The sequence below is a fragment of the Neovison vison genome, chromosome 14 (assembly GCF_020171115.1).
Source record: "Neovison vison isolate M4711 chromosome 14, ASM_NN_V1, whole genome shotgun sequence".
Taxonomy (NCBI): domain Eukaryota; kingdom Metazoa; phylum Chordata; class Mammalia; order Carnivora; family Mustelidae; genus Neogale; species Neogale vison.
Genome location: NC_058104.1, coordinates 31,996,875 through 32,018,359, shown reverse-complemented (window position 1 = coordinate 32,018,359; position 21,485 = coordinate 31,996,875). Strand labels below are relative to the sequence as shown.

General features: G+C 41.6%; 3 protein-coding genes across 9 annotated transcripts in view; 1 reads left to right on the top strand and 2 right to left on the bottom strand.

The window, feature by feature from the left end:
- Positions 1–9,937, bottom strand: part of ANKS4B (ankyrin repeat and sterile alpha motif domain containing 4B) — a 20,548-nt gene extending 10,611 nt beyond the window's left edge. For 2 of the 4 annotated variants that reach the window (XM_044233005.1, XM_044233009.1), the window contains exons 1-3: positions 9,674–9,826; positions 9,419–9,467; positions 8,088–8,179 (exon numbers count right to left, since the gene is read on the bottom strand). Coding sequence is in view for 3 of the 4 variants with exons in the window: in XM_044233009.1 (XP_044088944.1) it covers positions 8,088–8,116 (29 nt within the window). In the remaining variant the exon portion in view is untranslated. Of the gene's footprint in view, positions 1–8,087; positions 8,180–9,418; positions 9,468–9,673; positions 9,827–9,858 lie in introns of those variants that run through there. The other 2 variants (XM_044233007.1, XM_044233008.1) reach the window with 2 other exon arrangements.
- On the top strand, positions 9,539–21,485 carry ZP2 (zona pellucida glycoprotein 2). Of its 2 annotated transcripts, none has more exons than XM_044233003.1 (18): positions 9,539–9,762; positions 9,852–9,940; positions 11,137–11,220; positions 11,609–11,703; positions 13,310–13,462; positions 14,240–14,281; positions 14,644–14,808; positions 15,556–15,652; positions 15,747–15,928; positions 16,902–17,028; positions 17,674–17,861; positions 17,945–18,036; positions 18,139–18,263; positions 18,428–18,617; positions 19,232–19,367; positions 19,439–19,535; positions 20,142–20,225; positions 21,340–21,485. In XM_044233003.1, the coding sequence occupies exons 1-18, from the start codon at positions 9,686–9,688 to the stop codon at positions 21,483–21,485; spliced, it is 2,169 nt and encodes a 722-aa protein (XP_044088938.1). In that variant the 5' UTR covers positions 9,539–9,685. The 2 variants fall into 2 exon arrangements, with proteins under 2 accessions (XP_044088938.1, XP_044088939.1); XM_044233004.1 differs by having other exon boundaries at positions 14,240–14,289; positions 14,664–14,808.
- The window catches only part of LDAF1 (lipid droplet assembly factor 1), a 43,400-nt gene continuing 31,792 nt past the window's right edge, over positions 9,878–21,485 (bottom strand). Inside the window, exon 6 of one of the 3 annotated variants that reach the window (XM_044233012.1) lies at positions 9,878–9,946. The gene's annotated coding sequence lies outside the window, so the exon portion shown is untranslated. Of the gene's footprint in view, positions 9,947–21,370; positions 21,446–21,485 lie in introns of those variants that run through there. The other 2 variants (XM_044233014.1, XM_044233013.1) reach the window with 2 other exon arrangements.

Sequence of the window (21,485 nt, the reverse complement as noted above, 5' to 3'; positions counted from 1 at the left end):
AATTTAAACTTCCACTCTAAGGAAAGGAAGAAACAATGGAAAAATTAGTAAATAAAGAACATAATATAAATCAAATCTCTCTGTAATAAAAATAAATGTAGGGGCGCCTGGTTGGCTCAGTGGGTTAAACCTCTGCCTTCAGCTTAGGTCATGATCTCAGGGTCCTGGGATCGAGTCTCACATCGAGCTCTCTGCTCGGCAGGGAGCCTGCTTCCTCCTCTCTCTCTCTCTGCTTGCCTCTCTGCCTGCTTGTGATCTCTCTCTGTCAAATAAATAAATAAAATCTTAAAAAAAAATAAATGTAAATGGATCAAGTTCATCAGTCAGAAGACCCAGCCATATCTTATTTCTAATAGAGCTAAAATATAAAATTGCAGAAAAATTGAAAACAAAAATGGAAAATTTCATCAAGAAAATGCTGACAGGGACACCTCGGTGGTTCAGTTGGTTAAGCATTCAACTCTTTATTTCCTCGCAGGTCATGATTTCAGGATGGTGAGATAGAACCCTGCTTTGGACTCTGTACCCTGCATGGAGTCTGCTTGAAATTCTCTCTCTCCCTCTGCCTTTCCCTGCCACACACATGCACATGCACTCTCTCTCTCTTTCTCAATAAATAAATCAAATCTTAATAAAAAGGAAATACTGACCAAAAAAATGGTATAGCTATATTTACATCAGACAAAATACAGTTTAAGCCAAAAAAATATTGCTAGGGATAAAGACAGATAATACATAATGATGAAAGGAAAAAATCATCACGAAAATATGATAGTCCTAAACTTGTATGTACATAATAACATTGCCCCAAAATAGAAAAAAAAAAAAACCCTAATAGAATTAGAAGAGAAAGAACAAATCCACAATCACAGTAGATTTTAATATTCCATCTTGACATTATATATCAGACTAAAGATCAGTAAAAATACAAAAGATCTGAACACAGTTAAAAAGCTTGATTTAACAATCCTATGTAGAACTTTATACTCTTTAGAAAATATATGTTCTTTTCAAGCAAATAGAAAAATTTTATAAAAATTGTCCTGCTAATAGAATCAGTACAGGCCTCAGTAAACGTCAGATGAGAAGAAGCGTTGAAAATGGAGGAGAAGAAAGTTTCTCAACTCCAGCAGTATTTATGACTTGGACCTAAACTCTCCTGTGAAACAGTAAGACATCTGAGTTTGTTTGTTTGTTTTTTTAATAGAAAATATCCTGGCACCCTTTGGCATCTGCTTGCAAAAACTTCTTCAAAGGGGGTTGAACTGAGACCTAGAAGACCTGAAGTCCATATGATCTAGAAGAAATTACAGCATCTACTTGAATCTCCATTTCTTTGTGAAGAAAAAATATTAAAATATTAAATATCTTAAAAATACTAAAATCCAGGGGGCGCCTGGGTGGCTCAGTGGGTTAAGCTGCTGCCTTCGGCTCAGGTCATGATCTCAGGGTCCTGGGATCGAGCCCCACATCAGGCTCTCTGCTCTGCGGGGAGACTGCTTCCTCCTCTCTGCCTGCCTCTCTGCCTACTTGTGATCTCTGTCTGTCAAATAAATAAATAAAATCTTTTTAAAAAAAAAATACTAAAATCCAGGAATATTGCGCCTGATCATATCATCATCTAAGCTTATAGTAGTGAAAGTGAAATGAGATAAAATTTCTTACAAATTGTAAAGGATGGTTTTACAAATGGGAAGGAGCCATGTGATTGTGGCTAAGGGAATAGAGAATTGAAACTTAGTAATTGGTCTTTTTTTTCTTATTTTCTACTGTACTTCTCAAAGTACAAAGGAAAAAAATTGGTAGGAGATGATGAGGGCAGAGATTAATGAAAATAAGGACAGATTTGCATATAATTTAGACCCTAACTGTTCATGATGGGTCTGGGTAATTGTGGGGCAACCATGGCTTGTGACTTTATATTTTGATGGTAATTGGCCTTGTGGAAATAAGTAGTTGAGTCTGTTCCAACAGTATGCTGTTGGGCTCTTTGAAGCTCAGAGAAAAGTATCAGCCCTATACACTGGTGGAGAGACTTTAAGGGTCAGACTTAAATGTCCATGACCCTCTCCTAAATTGTTCCATTACCAAGCAAGGCAAGCAAGGCCTTCATCAACTTCTCTTGTAACAAAAACCTGCCCTTCCCCACCTGCCTATACTCTGTCATATTAGTATAACTTTAGAGAAACATCTAGCCATGGACTTCTATGTTCCTCTGGCTGCCACTTAGGTTCAAAGGGAGTAGGCTTCCTTTCCTCCTTCGTTTTCCCGAAACCTCACTTATTACCTGACATTTCAAGCATTTAACTATTTCACTTTTGAGAGGCCCATAGACCCAAATACTCTTTCTTTTTTGCCAATGACCCAGGAAAAAAAGGGTTAATTGGGCCCCGAGGGAAAGCACTTGGAAAGAGTCTCTCACTAAGGGTCTCCTCCTCCATGCAAAAAGCAAAGGCATTGTCCACTCTTTACTGCTGTGTTTATCATTTTCTGGCCTCTCCTGCCACCACCCAGCTACAGGACAGCTGAGTGTTGTTGTCCCATCTGAGCAGTTGTCCCATCTACCTGGGAGTCCAATCCTGGTTGAGAGGAAGTAGCCCTTGGATGGAGAATTTACCTGGGATTCTGTCTTATCTATAAAACAGAGTCCTGTGTGTTTCTTTGCCCAGGGAAAGAGATGAAAGGAACAAAGATTAGTAGTAAGTGGCACCTCCAGTCTACACCAAGGCAAACCAAAGCCAGCAAAGTGGAAACCAAACTTCTCCTTTGCTCTGAAAAACCATTCACTGCTAATTGGGAAAGGAATTCAATGGCTTGTACAATCCAGAAACACATATTTTTATTAATGAGATTGCCCCCTAAGCCTCAAGAGATCTGGTTTTCAAAAGCAGCCTGTATTTGTTCTCCAAAGCTATTCATGCCTAATTACAGAGGAAATTCACTTGTATGGTAGGGAAGCACATTTTCACCTAATAAGGAAAAAGAAAAGATCTAAGCAAAATGTTTGCTTTTAACAAGATTACTTCATCTAATGAGCATCTTATTATGAATTCTAATGAAAATAAAGGCAAAAACAGAAAGTGAAAATAATTAAAAAGGATTACAAAAGCCCTGTTGTTGCATAGAAAACTTACAGAAATTAAGCAAGGTCATAAAAGGCATCATTAATACACGACTTTATGTGCTGAACTTGGGTTTGTGAGAAACCTACCTGTTGAGGTAAAGACATTCTCAAGTCCATTATCCAGAAAATGTCACTTACACATGTATTTTTTTTCTCCTCTGCATAGCAATAAAACTCTTCAACCTATCTGATGTGGATTTTTCCTATTCAAAAGAGACTGAAAAACCCTGCTTCTTATTTAAACACATATACCACTCTTAAAATACGGAGAAACTTTCTTTCCCACGTTGAAGGTCATTGGTGGTATTTTTCTTAGAAACATTGTTAAATACAAACATGAGGCAATCAAAGGAACCATTGTCTGAACTTTTGTTTTTTTCTTCTCCAAATGAAAACATTTATGAAAATATTTAGGTGGGAAAGTCGACTATTGAAATTGTAATGTCCCTGAAGTATTGATTGGGCTTAATTTATTCACATAAGTTTCAAGCCATTCAAAGCCCCATTTCTCTGCCAGAAAAATAGACAGAGCTGTTATTGTACCATCTGGTTTGCATAAGGAATCTCTTGGCATCTCTTAACTGCACATTTTATAAATGCTAAATCCCAGATGGCATTACATTGTAACAGTGGAGAGTTTTAGAAAGGTTTCCAAAAACAAATTCTTTAAAATGTGAACACTGGATAGTCTAAGCAGGGACTATGAATTTAAATTCTACACTTCAATCAGCTGGCTTTATTAGCTAGACAAATTTCCTTTTTCTTTTGCCTTTTCCCCTTTCTCCTGAATTAGTAGCTCTATGAATTGAGGACTTCAATCAATAAACTCATATGACATGAATCCTTACCCAAAGCTTAAGTTCTTAAAACAAATTGCAAGAACAATGATCACTGGGAAACCAATATTCGCTGCCATTTTTTTTCAAGATGGCAGAATTTACCACAAGGGAGGTATGTTTTAGCACCCTTTAGCAGGTCATCAAATACCATCAAAACCATTCAGTTCTCTCAAAGCTGATAGTTGGATTGGAAACCAGGAAAATGTGAACACCATGCATTGCATTGAAACAAAGTTTAACACAGTAACGGTTAAGAACACAGATTCTTAAGTCAGAGACTGACAGACACTAAACCAGAAATTAGATTCTGCCATTCATTTGGACAGATTACTTCTGAGTTTCATTTCCTTGCCAGTAAAATGAAGAGAAAACTTCACAGCGTTATTACAAGTAATATTATTTACAGGGCTGTTGCAAGTAACTAGATAGAGTTAGTCTTTGTAAAATACTTCACACAGTGTGTGGTGTGTAGTCATTACTCAGTGAACGTAAATTAGTAGTTATCCTACTGGAAATAGAAGCAGAAATAGAGTAGAAGCAGAAGTACTACTACTAGAAAAGTAGGAACTCTCTCCCCCTTCTTTAGGTCAATCATAGATGTATAATTACTTCATTTTCTTTTTTTTAAGATTTTATTTATTTATTTGACAGAGAGAGATCATAAGTAGGCAGAGTTACAGGCAGAGAGAGAGAGGGAAGCAGTCTCCCTGCCAAGCAGAGAGCCCGATGCGGGGCTCCAATCCAGAACCCTGAGACCATGACCTGGGCCGAAGTAAAAGGTTTAACCCACTGAACCACTCAGGTGCCCCTAATTACTGCATTTTCTTAAAACTTCTCTGCATTTTTTCCTAAGTAACAATAACTAGGACTCGGTTTTTTTGGTCCTATCCCTTACCATGTTACAGTAAAATGAGAACATATGTATTTGTCTTCTAGGGCCACCACAGTAAAGTGCCTCAAACTTGGTGGCTTAGCCAAAAGAATTTTTTTCTTATAGTTCTGGAAGTTAGAAATCTGAAATCAAAGTGTGAGCAGGGTTGACTCCTCCTAAGGGCTATGAGGAACTGTTCTGGTCCTCTGTCCTTGGCTTATAGGTGGCCATCTTCTCCTTGTGTCTTCACATTGTCTTCCCTTGGTGTATGTCTGTGCCCAAATTTCCTCTTCTGTTAGGGACAGCAGTCCTACTGCATTATGGCCCACTCTAATGATGTCATTTTAAGTTAAATTAGACGTTCTACCTCTAGATAAAAAGACCTCCAAAGAGCAAGGCTCAGAACTGGCATATTGCCATTTCTACCACATTCTGTTGGTCAAACCAGCCAGATTTAGGGGGAAGGAAGGGCACAGGGAATAAGCTGACCTCAAAGCATATTATAAGGGACAGAAATATAGGAAGAGGTGGAAGATTGTGACTTTTGCAACAGATCTCTGCACCAGCTTCAGAACTTTAGTATTTAACATATATTCTATCAACTAAAAGGAATAAACTGCATTGCCAAGGAAACCTTTTCTCTATTTCTGTGGTAACCACTGCCCTAGCTACCTGTGGAGCAATTCATGTTAATACTTATATATAAATGGATTTTTACGTAGAGCTTCTGAGCCATCTCTGTCAACCTTTTCCCTAAGCTTCCCTGTCCTTATATTTACAGGTCACTGAAACTTCATATGCCTTTGTCCTCGTTCTTTCTGAGCCCATGATTATCAGGAATCTTATTCAACTTGGATCTCTCTAAAGAACCAAAGGGGAAAATGACATTAACAATGTAGAGTTACAGTGTTAAAGGAACTATACCATATGATGTTCACGAACATTCTCATTGACATAGTCTAACTTATTTTCCCAAGTTAAATTCATATCTGACATTTGAAAGCTATTTTAAGTGCTATTAGCATAGCTGGTAGAAGTTTCTAGACTTCTTATTTATCTTATACTGCTAAATTCTAATTAATGCTATCTTGTACTTCTAAAGCTAACTGAAACTGCAGGAGAAGCACGGAGTTTTAAAACACCCCCTCATACAGGCACAGACACGCACACAGAGAGGGAGAAAGAGAGAGAAAATCATAATGAATTCGAGCTTGGGAATGGACATCAAGACCTAGTTTATCACTGGAGCTCTGCTGCTAATTTTCCATATGATCTTGAGGAAGTTACTAAACCTCTTAGGCATCATTTCTGCATTTTACAATAGGGATATGGACTTTGGAAGCCTCATGAACCAAATCCACTCACTCGGGTGTTATACCTTTATTTCAGGAAGTTGGAACCCATGAGCCTTTGATTCTTTTTTTTTTAATTTTTTTATTTTTTTATAAATATATAATGTATTATTAGCCCCAGGGGTACAGGTCTGTGAATCGCCAGGTTTACACACTTCACATCACTCACCATAGCACATTCCTTCCCCAATGTCCATAACCCCACCAGAGCCTTTGATTCTACAGCTTACACTGTTCACTTAAATATAACTCAGATTTACTATTACTGCTGTTATCACTTTAAAATTATTTTATTTTATTTAATATTAGGGTCTTTTTTTTAAGATTTTATTTATTTATTTGACAGAGAGAAACTCAGTGAGAGAAGGAACACAAGCAGGGGGAGTGGGAGAGGGAGAAGCAGACTTCCTGCCAAGCAGGGAGCCTGATGCGGGACTCGATCCCAGGACGCTGAGATCATGAACTGAGCGAAAGGCAGATGCTTTAAAGACTGGGCCACTCAGGTGCTCCTGAAGTTATTTTGTTATTTTATCACAAGATAATTCAATCAACACAGAAAAAAATAAAGTCAGAAAACAGGAGTTTCCCACCTCCCTACTCCTACGGATGATATAGTACATACATTTATAACCAGTAGTAGAACAAGAACACAAACCAATCAGAACCGACAACAGTTATAAATGGCGAGCATAGCTGGACTGGGCTGGACCACCTAAAGACCTGCATGGTCTCCTTCCCTGGGTAACACAGTTAGCTTGCCGGAAATGCCTTCCTGGCTTTTCAGTGCAAATGCACATTTATATACCCATGCACGGACACATAAATGTATAGACACACACACAGTTTCTTTCTTTTTTTAAAGTAAAATATGAAAACAATTATACACCTCCAAGCTCCGATTTCATTGTGGACATCTTCAATATCAGCCTCCACAGATCACCTGAATCCACAGATCCATCTTAGTATTTGAAGATGGTTCATCTAACCATCTCCTGATGATAACATTTAGGCTGTATTCTATTAATATGTTCATATTGTAGAAAAATAAGACAACAAGCTTGGAATTTAAGAATTTTAAACTGTTATTTGTAAGAACTGGTTTTCAGAAGTAAGGAGGGCACCTGCCCAAATGGGGCAACAACACTCCTGGTCCTATGCATAACCACCCAAAGTTCCCTTCAAGAAATGCCTGGCGATTAGCAAGCGGTAAGTCACCTCAAGACACTCCAGGAGAGACCCATTGGAAGAGAAGAGGAAATACCTTGTAGTGATTAGCGAAGTGCGCTAATGAGATACGTCTCTGGTGGGCTCACCACCTTCTCCAGCGCCCACAGGGATCCTCCTTCTCGCCATGCCTCCTGCTCAGGGCTTTTGTGCTGCCCTTTCCTCTCCCACAACCCTGAGTTTGGGGCTGAGACCAGAGCTGCCCTTCCTAAAGCAAGACCTAACACTCTAGAGAAAAAGCACAGCCTGGGGGAAGGGGGAAAGAGCCTGGGAGTGGGACCTCAGAAGGTAGAGCAACACATTCGCCTACTGGCTCTCTGACCACCTTCTGACCGGGTCTCTCAGAATCGTCCCTCCACACTCGATCTACTGCCTTCCCATCATAGTCTTAACCATCATGCTAGAATACCTTCACATTTGCAGAACAGGTGTCCCTTTTCAGAAAAGACACTTAGAGGAAAGGGTTAACTGTTGCTATTGTGCCTCTGCTGGGAATCCAAATCCTTTCACCACGCCTACTCCCAGAAACTTGCTTATCTTGGCTTTTGCTCTGGCTCCCCAATTCCTTATAATGGAATGGGTTAATTCCCATGAAGAAGTTAACCGCTAGCAACCACTCATTTTCTTGCCTCCCTCCCTCCACGTATTTGCCGAATTCCCTTGATCTTAAGACTCACCTGGGATGCTTGTTAAACAATACATCCATCCGCTCAGGATGCTCCCCGGAAGCCTGATTCCACAGCTTTTGGGTGAGACCCAGGAATTTGTGCTGTTAATGAGAGATGCATGTGATGTTTTGATCAAGGAGTTGGGAAAATACTACAATTGCATTTCAGACACCTGTAATGGGGAGTGGAGATTACTCCTAAAGTTACACCACAAAGAAAACACATAAATCAATAATTGCAAATGTGACCCTGCCACTTGCACAGAATTTGAACATTAATCACCTATTAGTAGAACAAGGGTTGCAGACATTTAGGTTCTCAAATTGCAGTGAGAGATGCTGAAAAGATATGTCAATTGGGCCTTAGAAAATCTGAGTTCTCAACATGGCTCTGACACTCAGTTCTCAACAGGCTGGGACAAGTTGCTTTGCCTCCTTTTCCCCATGTGTAAACTCCCCACTGGTACAATATGACACTCTTATTTAGATCACTACTCTTTTTGACCCAGAATTTCTATCTCCAGGAATTCATCCTGAATGAACTGGAAAATTGGAAGCTTCTTAATGTCCGTCATTAGAAACAGTTAAACACTGATTTATCTAGACATTGAACATGATGCAACCTTAAAAATGGTAATGGCAATCTTTATGTTTGATAAATAAAATGTCCACCACATGTAAAATAGTAAAAGTTGGTTATGAAACATAACCAAACATAATCAAACTTAAACTTTGATCCCAAGTTGTTGGTTTCAAGTGTGTGTGGTGTTTGTATAAAAAGTCCATACAGTTACATACCTAAATATCAGCAGTGACAAGATTACAGGTGACTTTTTCCTTTTCTCTGTAGCCTTCTATAATTGCCTACATTTTTTGCAGTAGGTTTTAACTTTTATACTTGGGTTAAATAATATATCATCCATTTTCTTTGTTTTTTTAAGATTTTATTTATTTATTTGACAGATAGAGATCACAAGTAGTCAGAGAGGGAGGCGATGGGGAGGGTGGAAACAGGCTCCCACTGAGCAGACAGCCTGATGTGGGGCTCGATCCCAGGACCCCGAGATCATGACCTGAGCCAAAGTCAGAGGCTTTAACCCACTGAGCCACCCAGGCGCCCCTTTATATCATCCATTATCTGTAAAGGTTAGTTACCAGGGTAATGTCTCCAATAGCCAGGAAACTAGGGGGGTTACTTAAAGGAAAGGTGGTATGAACAAGAGATATTCATTCCTCAATAAAACCCACCTCCTTCTTTCACTCCACATTGGAGTTGTAAATATTTTGCCCAAAGAAACTAATTTTGCCCAGTGTTATGGAGAAAAACACCAATTCATTCACCTGGAGCCAATTTCAGGGAGCTCTGGTTTCATGGCAGCCTGCAGAGCACCTGGTAGAATAACGGAAATGCAAGTGTCAGAAAGGGCAGAATGATGCTTCCTTCAGGCCTTCCAGAAAGCCTCTCCTGTTCCAAATCCCTCCCTCTTAGCTCGGAGGGCTGGAGAGGACTCAGGTGTCTCCAATGGCAGAGGGCAGGGTCACATCCTGTTTTCTGCTATAAAAAAAAAAAAAAAAAGGAGGCGCCCACCCACCTACCTGGCTGATTTGATGATACATTCGGTCATGGCGTGCAGACAGAAGGGAGCGTGTGGGAGCCCCTCAAGCTGGTTTAGAGCAGATTGGAGGTGAGTAATCCTGACAGTAGAGAGAGGGGATGCAATGGCCTCATCTGTTAAAATTCATTCCTCCTTAATCCTCTCCAATCCCCTTTTAGCACTTACAGGTCACTTTCTTTATTCTTCATCCTTGTGACTTCAGTGAACTCAACAGGTGCTTTTCAGTTGGGAGATCCTGTCTTCCCAGGTATGTCTGTTGGGTAAAGGGAAATGCTCTTAGCATCTCTAAAACAGGTTGCAACTAGATAGCTAGGGAACCTGAATACGGCTCAGACAATCTCGACTCACCCCTTTCTTACATTGATCAAGTCAGGAGATTTTTCCATTGCTCTCCTATGGCTTGCTATACTAGCTAAACAAAAGATCTTGCAAAACACCCATACTACTGGGGCGCCTGGGTGGCTCAGTGGGTTAAGCCACTGCCTTCGACTCAGGTCATGATCTCAGGGTCCTGGGATCGAGCCCCACATCGGGCTCTCTGCTCAGCGGGGAGCCTGCTTCCCCCTCTCTGCCTGCCTCTCTGCCTACTTGTGATCTCTCTCTCTCTGTCAAATAAAAAAAAAAAAAAAAACCACCCATGCTACTTTCTACTCCCTCATTACCTCAAGATGTATGGTATCTATCTAAAGAACAGTGAAACACAATATTAAGCCCCCATCTTCAGGAGTAGTCATTTTCAAACCCAAACTTGTACTTAAGGAAAGCGTCAGCATAACAGACAAAACTGAAGTTGTTCCACTCATAAGAGCTTTTCAAACTTTCACCTGAGTGAGAGGAGGTAAAGTAGCAGATTATAAGTAGAATTTAGCCTTTAAAAAAAAGGTTAAAAAAGAATTTAGCCTTTAAGAAGTGTCCTTTGGCTTACATGGGGCATTTCATTTGAAGTTTACTTAAGTAATCTTTACACTCAATGTGGGGCTCGAACTTCCCACCCCAAGATCAAGAGTCTCACATGCTCTTCCGACCGAGCCAGCCAGGTGCTCCATGTAGGGTTTTTTGTGGGGTTTTTTGTTTTTTTAAACTGCAAGTTCAAAAGTATTTAGACAGAACATTTCTTCTCCAGTTCTTCACAGACCTACCATCCCCACCTCCATTAGCTCTGCTGTCAAGGTTCTAGACTGGTCTCTGTATGCGTGGTTAAACCTAAGCTAGAACTTCAGAAAGTCCCAGGCATTTGATATCTTTCTTATAGTTAGTATCTTGCACAGTAAGTACATCTTTTCGCCAATCTGTGAGCTCCTTGAGGGTTGGGGGTCAAGCTTTGCCTCTCAAAAATGGTATCCTTCCTTGATACCTATTGGAGAAGAGGTCCTCCATATCCTTCTGGAGGAATCCTGTCTCCTACAGCTCAGATATACTCCAGTTGCTTCCTTTTCTCTTCAGGTACTGTCATTTGCAATGAAAATAGAATGGTAGTGGAATTTCCAAGCAATCTGGGCGCCGAAAAATGGCATGCATCTGTGGTGGGTAGGTAATGTGGATATTCTTATCTTGCTCTTAGTAGGAAGGCCTGGGCTCAAGGCTAGCCCCATTTTTCAGGTGAACAGAATACACACTTGGGAGCAACTGGCATCCAATTACCACGATGCCCTAGGGGTCTCTGATTTGTATGATACCACCAAGAGTGGAAGACCTTGGCTTTCCTCAGAAACATGTCTTCTCTCAGAATCCCCTGGGAATTTTTTAGATGCAAATCACAGCATCTCTCAAAGCTTAGATCCTATCACCAGATGGGACAATAAAATGTGAAGTGGTTTGAAATCACTTGGAAATGGATTGGCAGGACTGGCTATGTAGCTCTGGTTTACTTTGCCACTGAAATGTACTTTTTGGCTCTTTGCTCTGGCTTCTGTAGATCCCATTAGTTTTAAATCATGGAACTGCATTTCCATCCTGGACTCAGAAAAGCTCACCCTGAATGTCCCATATGAGACCTGTACCAAGAGAGTGGTAAGTAATAGCTTTGAAGAGTGATTTGGGAAGGAGTAACCTAGTAGTTACTACTAGTAACCCTACTAATTAAGGGTATAGGCTTGAGAGTAGAGCTTTTATTCTCAACCCAGGGAATGTCCCTAAGCATTAATGTCCCTAAGCATTGGGACATTGGTTGGTTGCTTTTTTTTGTTTGTTTTGTTTTGTATTGTTTTGTTTTTGCTTTCTGTTTTGTCTTCCCAGGGGATATTTGGTAGTGTTTGGAAACATTTTGAAGACCTTATTGGCTGCCACAACTAGAGTGGTGGGGGGGGGCTGTCTGTACAAGGTGAGGTTGCAGCTCAATAGCCCACATTGCCCAGGGGGCCCCCTCTGACAGGGATTTCAGGCCTGAAATGTCAATAACACTGAGGTTGAGAAATCCTGAAGTTGGAGCCTTGGTGTGAGTCCTGGCTTTGCCACTATCTAGTTGTGATCTCTAGCAAGTGAGCTAATCTTTCTTTGCTTGCTCATGGCACCCTCTCCAAAGGGTATCTAAAGATGAATGATAAGATGCAGATGAAGAACTTGGCACAGCAACAAGATAGAACAAACGCTCAAAAGGAGCTATTTTGATCTGTAACCTCCATGGGAAAGGGAAGGCTATTTTGGTGCTGGCAACCAGAACTGCTATGCTATAAAAACAGGTGTGGGAAGGAAAACAGCAGCTGAGCAATAGGGTTTTCTCCATTGCCAAGCAACGGTATTGCCTAATCAGGGTTATTGGGACCAGTAAAAGAAACCCATCAAGCAGTTCTCCAGCTTGTGTGCAAAGACTCCCTTGGGGAATTGGGAAAGTATAGACTCGGTTCCTTTAGTTCCTTTAGTTGATGACTTAGGTCTGAGATACATAGTAGAAATCTGCGTATTTAACTGACTACTTCATCTAATTACACGGTGAGGATCTTCAGTAATTTTTCCCTTTCTGAAATAGCCCTTAGCAACTTGGGAGCTTAGGGTTGATTTCCTGTAGATCAAGGGTTTGCAAACTAAAACCTGGGGATGGGCACATTTAGCTCATGGTATGCACGTGTGCATGTATGTAATGGTCCTTGAGCTAAGAATGGTTAGATTTTTAAGGACTTAAAGGACTTAAAGTACATGCTAGAAATCATATGTGGCCTAATATGCCTAAAATATTTACTGTTATTTTATAGAAAAAGGGTGGCTCTCCCTTACTTGAAACTATGACTTCCCTAAACCAGGGGAAATACCAACGTTGGCTCTGTCCAGCACCCAGAGCAATGACTGCTATGTAGGTGCTCAATACCTGTGAGAATGACTTGGGTAGAGATTCCAAATTAGCCAGAACCATGATATTCAGACAAAGGTAAATGTCAAGAATTCAAAAATAGAACTCCAATCCCTGAAGCTCAAGGAGCTATTTGCTGCCAAGACCAGCATCTTCCTGGGATATCTAAAAGGGCTAGTTGTAGAGTTGTAGAGTCTGTTGATAGAGGAATGAGGTACCTTCCAGAACTTCTGGTACTGGTAACCTCAAGAGTTGGGTCCAATGGTATCACGGATTTGGCTTCCCCACGGAGGTCCCAGCACTTACTCTTCTTATCGTGCCATTTACACACAGCATGGCCAGCACCTGATTGCCATCAGCCTCCTGGACAACACTACTGCTTTACCATCTACGACTTTCATATATCACATCAGATGTCCAGCTGCACAAGCAGAAGAAACCCAGAAGCATGCCGGATCCACTATCTGCACAAAGGATTCCATGTCTGTGAGTGAAGCAGGGTGACTGCTTCTCATGGCTACTGCAGGGGAAATGTGCTGGTCGACACAGAGCTGGGGTTAGGAACAGTATCAGGCTTACCATCCTGTATTCAACTACTAACTTGTTGGGTGGCTTTGGATTGATTTCTTAACCACTCTGAGCCTTTGATTCCAGGTCCAAAAGAGGGGGCAATAATATCTCAGAGGGTGGTGATAAGAATTGAGAGGGTATATACAGTCCTCAGAACATCATACCTGGTAGTAGAAAAGATTCCATTGGTAGCTGCAGTCATGTTAATAATAATCATTCAGCAAATGGAATAGCTATCATGTCCCAGGTTCTTTGCCAGATGATAGGATATAGTTAAAAAGCACAATATTCCAATCACCTATTTAGAACGTTTATGGTCTAACCTAACAAATATTGATAATGGACAACTAAAATACATTCATGTTTTGTTAGAACAATGATAGAACTGCGTGGTTTGACCTAATTATTGATTCCTATGCATGAAGGTAAAAAATGTGCACCTAAGAATCCATTGTCTTAACTTAGAACTGGAAGGGAGCTTAGATCTTCCGATCAGAAGCTCAGGGTAGTTTTCACAAGTGGGCCTGTGCGTTTTCTTACTATACCCACTATCAGGCCTCTTGGTGTAAGAACTACATAGCAGTTTCTCTGGGCATCTTGCACATGCTGTCAGGTAGTGGGATTTCAGAAACTTGCTCCTCTAAATCAAGACCTCACATCATGGTTTCTTTCTTTCTTTTTTTTTTTTTTCAGTTTACCTTCAATGTTATTCCAGACATGGCTGATGAAAATTCGGTATGGAAGTAACTTTCTAAATTACCTAAGTAACTTTACTTCTAAAGTGAAAGTAAGTGAACTTGAATCCTGATTTTAAAATATTAAGTATCGGATACCTGGATGGCTCAGTCAATTAAGTGTCTGCCTTCCACTCAGATCATGATCGCAGGGTCCTGGGATCGAGTCCCGCATGGGGCTCCTTGCTCAGCAGGGAGCCTGCTTCTCTCTCTGCCTGCAGTTCCTGCTGCTTGTGTGCACACTTGTTCTCTCTCTCTGACAAATAGAACCTTAAAAAGCAAAATGAAATAAAACATTAAATAGACAAATAGTCTCGGGGTTAAGGTGAGCACCAGCCCTCTAAATGAAACTTGTGTCTTTAGGATTCCAAGACTCTGCCGAGATGGATCATGGAGATTGGTGATGGTGCAAAAGTCCAAACTCTGACTTTGCAGGAGGCTGTGACCCGAGGATATAGTATCTTCTTCGAGAAACAAAAGCTGAGCATCCAAATGCCATTCAATGCCATCGGAGTGACTGACTATGTGGTAGGTGTGAATCTCCTAGTACCACCACCCAAGCACAGACCAGTATTTCTAAGTCCAAATGTCCTCTCAACCGTGTGTTCATATGAACTGAGAATACAACTGATTTAACCGGTATCTTAATGTGCTAAGCCCTGCACTGAAAACTAAAGATGCAAAGGTGAACAGAACAGATTGTTCTTCCAATAGATGAATACTGATTCTATAATGTGATAGGAGGTGGTACTAAATTCTTCTATGAATTAAGGTGTTCTGTTTTATCATTTTCCTATAATATGGTTCTACTGTAGGAATTGGTGCTTTGGGGGGCCAGCAATCAAGACGTGAAGTTAATGAGTTAATGTGCCAAAGTACTTGGAACAGGTCTTGGCACCTAAGAAAGCACTTACACGTCCGCCATCCTAACAAGAATAGTCCTGTTAGTCATTGATTATAAATGTGTGGGTGGAGTCCTGCAAACACTTTCTCTGAATGCTGTTACCATAAAATCAGCTTTTGCTCACATCTGCCTAGCAATCGCCTATAGGTCCTATCAGTAGACAACGCTAACTTGCCAGATGTTACGAAATACAAGATTTTAAAACTAGAACACCTGACGAACACCTAGACAGAATGCTTAAATTCTACTCAGGCCAAAATAGTGTCAATACTTAAGCATATGTTTGCTCTGACAATTCTTCCAGCATTGGTTAGATATTCAAGTAAACAGATTGTCTTTAAAACTGTTTCTACCCCAAACCCCACACTCAGCAAGGTAACAGGCACCTCTACACAGCACCTCTGAAGTTGATACAAGAATCTACTGGGCAGAAGCTCATCTTAACAACACGAGTGCTTTGTATATCAGGTAAGACCCTAGGAAAGGGCAACTCCAGTTATGGGAGACACTGTTCCGGGGCCTTAAAGCTGATCACAGACATCGTGTCGGCCATTCCTTCTAGATCCCGTGAACTGTAATGCCACACATGTGACGGTCACCATACCGGAGTTTCCTTGGAAGTTGACCTCTGTGAGCTTTGAAAACAGGAGCTTTGCTCTAAGCCAGCTGCATGACCATGGGATCCATAAGGAAGAATCCAAGGGCTTGAGATTGCACTTCAGCAAAACCCTACTCAAAATCAAAGTATGTTCCAAGCATGAACTTTATGGAAGCCTAGCTTGAAGCACAGTCTTGAGGATACAGTTGACGGCTTGACAATAAAAAAAATTTTTTTTAAGATTTTATTTATTTATTTGACAAAGATCACAAGTAGGCAGAGAGGAAAGCAGAGAGAGGGCGGGGGTGGGGGGTAGTAGGCTCCCTGCTGAGCAGAGAGCCTAACGTGGGGCTTGATCCCAGGACCCTGAGGTCATGACCTGAGCCCAAGGCAGAGGCTTAACCCACTGAGCCACCCAGGCACCCTGACCATAAATTCTTAATTATCCATATAATGGATTCAAATTCTGGAAGGCCTCATTTGATCACTTTGCCTAAGTGAATTTTTAAATAACTGAAATTCACTCTCAAACACCAAGCCTCTTTGAGCCACTGCAATGGAAGTTTTCTTGTGTGTGTTTTTTTTCCCCCCCCTCCATTCATTGCACTGCTTTTAAGTTGCTAATGATGACCCTCTTATGCCCTATTTTTAATAGGGCAGCTTGATCCAAACAGAACTGTCCTCAATTGTTCTCACTGAGGCCATTCTTAACAGATGCAGTTGCCAGGGAGAGCAGAGAGTAATCTTATGTCGGGGTATGGGGTGGTTTGCAGTAACATCTGACAACATTTGCAGAGTCCTTTTTACTCAGACCTGGCTTGGCAGAGTACTCGGCTCTTTGGAATCTGATCTGTTAATTCAAGGCTTCAGTATCTAGTACAAAGAGCACGCAGAGCTGGGTATTTCAGGGCATGAGTTTAAAGCAATAAATTTCCTGCCTAGGAAAGCATCCTGATCTGGAGAAGTGATAGGCTCTCTCTTGTTCTGGTTTAAAGGGAAACCCGATTAATTCTGGAGGGTGCCCTACAGGTATTCAGTGTACTTCCTTCCTGCCTCACTGTGGGCTTTGCTGGGCCCACATGGCTGCAGCTGCTCATCGACATTCTTGTCTCCTTTCAGTCCTCTGAAAAATGCCTACCTCCTCAGTTCTACTTAGCTTCACTCAAGCTGACCTTCACCTTTAAACGTGAGACTGTATCAATGGTGGTTTATCCTGAGTGTGTCTGTGAGTCACCGGTTTCTGTAGGTAAGAAATCTCTTCTCCCTCAGCTCTTGTGTATAGGGGAAAACATCCAGCATTTCAGACTCTGTATTGCTTACATTGTGAGGAAAATGATCAGACCAGAAACCTCAGTGTAGCTGCCATGACAGAGCCCTAAGAAGATAATATCTCCAAAATATACATACGGGTAGATCTCACTATAATGGATCCATGTTTAAGTAGCCTGGATATATACTGCATTAGGAGCCTGAGCCCATTATCTAAATAAGATTGATTCCAACCTGTAATTAGAAGGACTACTAAAGTTTAAAGGACATCACCCAAATGCCTACAAATTGCGTAAGGATGTGGAATAGGTGGTTTTGTTCAGTATTGGCTCTGTCCCTGTGCTTACTTATTTACCATATCCCATCAGGCCAATGGGAAAAACTAGTTCCTGCATCAACTAACCACCCCCCACCCATTCCTTTCCTCAAACCACTCAGGATTTGTGAGACTTGAAAGAAGATACATAATGACACAAGACATTACACTTGAAGCCATAATCTGACCCTCAACTCACTTTAGCCCCTCAGAGTTTTCTCACAGTTCTCTTCATCCGCACTTGAAGGTTGGTAGATGACCATTAATATGGCAAACATGTTTCTTTAAACTCTTAACTCCATCTAGTTATAGGTGACATGTGCAACCAGGATGGGTTTATGGATGTCAAGGTCTACAGCCACCAAACAAAACCAGCTCTAAACTTGGATACCCTCAGGGTGGGGGACTCAACCTGCCAACCTACCTTCAAGGTTCCATCTCAAGGGCTGACAGTGTTTCATATCCCCCTGAGCAGATGCGGAACAAGACATAAGGTGAGTACCAGCAGACTTCGAGGTGTTAAGACTGGACTGTAAGATCACTGGTCACCCACTTCTAACCTTCCTCTAATTTTAAGTTCAAGGACGACAAAGTCATCTATGAAAACGAAATACATGCTCTCTGGGCGGATCTCCCTCCACGCACAATTTCCAGAGATAGTGAATTCAGGTGTGATGAAATTGCTACTTCTTAAGCTCCACGTTAGGTTAAAGCAGTCTTCTAACCTAAAATTCTTTTCACCACTTGGCCCCTCCCCCCCATTCATTACAGAATGACTGTGAGGTGCCATTACAGCAGAGATGACCTGCTAATAAATACTGATGTCCAAAGCCTTCCTCCTCCAGTGGCCTCCGTGAGGCCAGGTCCACTTGCCTTGAGCATGCAAACCTACCCAGGTGAGCCATCACAACCTAAGACACCCCGCTTAAATACTTTCAGAGAACTCTGCCCCAACCTGAGCTTTCTGATGCTGCCAGACTAATGGAATAGTAGTGATGCTTTAGCTCCTACCGCAACCATCAACAACTTGCGTAGTGAAGATGTTCCTATTCCATTTCAGACCAATCTTACCTTCGACCTTATGGGGACAAGGAGTACCCTGTGGTGAGATACCTCCGCCAACCAATTTACCTGGAACTAAGAGTCCTTAATAGGGCTGACCCCAATATCAAGCTGGTCTTAGATGACTGCTGGGCAACACCCACTGTGGACCCAGCCTCACTTCCCCAGTGGAATATTATCATGGATGGGTAGGTATTCTCCACCCATAAGGTAGCTCCGTTAATGAAAAATTACCAGCGAAAGGGCGCCTACCTGGCTCAGTCAATAAAGCATGAGACTCTTGATCTCTGGGTTGTGAGTTCGGGCCCCATGTTGGGGGTAGAGATTACTTTAAAAAAAAATCTTAAAAAAAAAAAAAAGTGACAGTGAAGAGGAAATAAAACCCTCCTGGGTTTCAGAAGAGCACAGTCACAAAGGCCCTGATCCTTGTCTGTGTTCATTAGTAACCAGTCTAACTGCCTGGGACATACTAGGCACTCAGATTAGTAGGAAGAATTAAGCCAATATAAAAACTACATATAAAACTTGAGGCTCCTGATAGGCTTACCTAGCAAACTAATCAGTACTTAAGTTGTATTACTATGTTAGAAAAATAGAACTAGTATGTACAACTCATGACTTAATATTGTTGGGTAGACCACATCAGAAAGTATATTAAATAAAAGGCACAGGTAGAAGGTAGAACAGTTCACAAGGTGTTAGAATACATGTGGCTGAATTTGGGCAAATGTTGAGTCAAACTTGGGGTGGCGGGGGGAGGGAATAACGTTGCTGATGTTCTTCCCTGGTGTGTGCCTCCCAGCTGTGAATACAATCTAGACAACCACAGAACCACCTTCCATCCAGTTGGTTCATCTGTGACCTATCCTAATCACTATCAGAGATTTGATGTGAAGACCTTTGCCTTTGTATCCGAGGCCCAAGTGCTCTCTAGCCTGGTAAGCAATTAAGTCCCCTGGGACAGACTGAATGTGCGTGCATCAGTTCCACTCGGCTCTTCAATCTCTAGGTCTACTTCCACTGCAGCGCGTTAATCTGCAATCAACTCTCTCCAGACTCCCCTCTGTGTTCTGTGACTTGCCCTGTGTCATTGAGACAAAGACGAGGTAAAAACTTCAAGTCTTTGTTACCATGAGCCCTCAGGGCAAGCCTTATCTTCTCCAAACTGGAAACCTTAAGAATGAGGGCTGTGGGGAGCCTGACTGCCTCAGTCAGTAGAGCCTACAACTCTTGATCTTGGGCTGCTGTTGGGTACCAATGAGTGTACAATTCATATAAAATGAAAAAAAAAGGGGGGGGACTTTACTGGGACTCTTTATCTTCTAAGAAGTGTTCTCAGGTTTCTTGTTCCAAGAAACCTCAGGGAGGACTGCCTCCCTGCCCATAGGATAAGGCTGAGATGGCAAGTTCTCGATCAGACTATGAGCAAGTCTGGTTTTGCACATGGACTGGAGCCTGATCTTCTGCACAGGTGACTCTGAAAAGTTACTCTTGCGGAGTCTGGGTGGACTGGGAACTTAATCTTCTTGGGGATATTCCTGGAGAGTGTATTCTGTTTTTACAGTAAAGTATATGCCCTCCTACAAAGGTAGGAGAGGCAAAACCCACATAGAGCAGGGAACTCGGCAGAGATGTTGTCTAAGTTCATCGACACACCTCTCTCTGGGTCACTACTCCCAAGGTCAGATACTAACTCCAATCTCTGTCCCCAGCCACAGGTACCACTGAAGAAGAGAAAATGATAGTAAGTCTCCCGGGACCCATCCTCCTGTTGTCAAATGGCTCTTCACTCAGAGGTATGGATTTAAAGCCTAGGGCACTTCCTGGACTCAAGTTCTTGGCTTTGTTAAATTTAACCATGCACAAATAATACATGCCTATGGTAATCCTAAATAATAAAAGAATGAGTCTCTCTTCCTAGCCATAACTCTAAGTTTCTTGTGTACTCTTCCAAAAACCCCCCTTAAAAAAAAAAATCTTTTAATGCAAGTGAAAACATCATTATCACATATTCTACCTACTTGCTGTAACTTTTTTTTACTTGTTTTGAAGCATTTAATCTGCACAGAAAACTACCTCACTGCTAACAGCTATATAGGATTCCATCCACACAGCTCTGTCTTAGCCACAGTCTTCATTCATGGGTGTCCAGGTTATTTCCACTTTTGTCACTAATGCTCCAGTAGAATCCTCCTCTTAAATCTTTGCCTACTACACAAATTCAGGATAGATTTTTTTTTTTTTTTTTTAAGATTTATTTTAGAACACAAACTGGAGGGGAAGGAAGAGGGGGAGAGAATGTCAAGCAGATTTCAGTTGAGCCCAGAGCCCATCCTGGGAGCTCTAACTCAAGACCCTGAAATCACAACCTGAGCCAAAAGCAAGAGTCAGACACTTAACTGACTGAAACACTCAGGCACCCCTGGGATATCTTTCTAGAAGTGAACTATTCAATCGGAAGGCATGTGACTTACTCCTGCCAAACTTCATTCTGTACTAGGTTGTGTTCTTGTTAATATCTCATATCTTGGTCCCAGCTGGTCTTAATTACAGACCCATAATTTGAAAGTAAGCGGCCTTAAATCCCTAACAACCTGCAAGAAACCGTGCACTCGGCATCATTTCTATTAGTGCCATAATGTGAAAAAGGTTGAAACAGTAAGGTTCTTTTTGGGTGTCAGTTCATCTGATTGTAGAAGGAAAAGAAGCAAGGGGGAGGTGGGAACAGCTGTGGGCGCAGAGCAGCGAGAGGTGGAGGTTGGCTCCAGGAGTAAGACTAGATACCTTGTTATGAGCTTCCCAAATGAGCCCTGTGAGGCTTCATGTCACTTTGCTGGGCAGCCTCAGACTTTAACTTAGGCCTTTTGATTTTAAATGATCTCAAGACTTGAATGTCTCCTTCCTTCCCAGATGCTGTGGACTCGAAACAGCCCAAGGCTGCCGGATATGTTGCTTTTAAGACTGTGGTGGTTGTGGCTGCCTTAGCAGGCCTGCTGGCAACTCTAGGCCTCATTAGCTACCTCGGCAAGAAAAGAATGATGATGTTAAATCACTAA

What these genes read in the sequence shown, in the direction of transcription:
- ZP2 (XM_044233003.1), top strand. Translation starts at nt 9,686, where the DNA reads ATGATACATTCGGTCATGGCGTGCAGACAGAAGGGAGCGTGTGGGAGC. An exon ending in AGACCTGTACCAAGAGAGTG is followed by an intron (nt 11,704 to 13,309) that starts GTAAGTAATAGC and finishes ATTTACACACAG; the next exon opens with CATGGCCAGCACCTGATTGC. An exon ending in TGGAATATTATCATGGATGG is followed by an intron (nt 18,618 to 19,231) that starts GTAGGTATTCTC and finishes TGTGCCTCCCAG; the next exon opens with CTGTGAATACAATCTAGACA.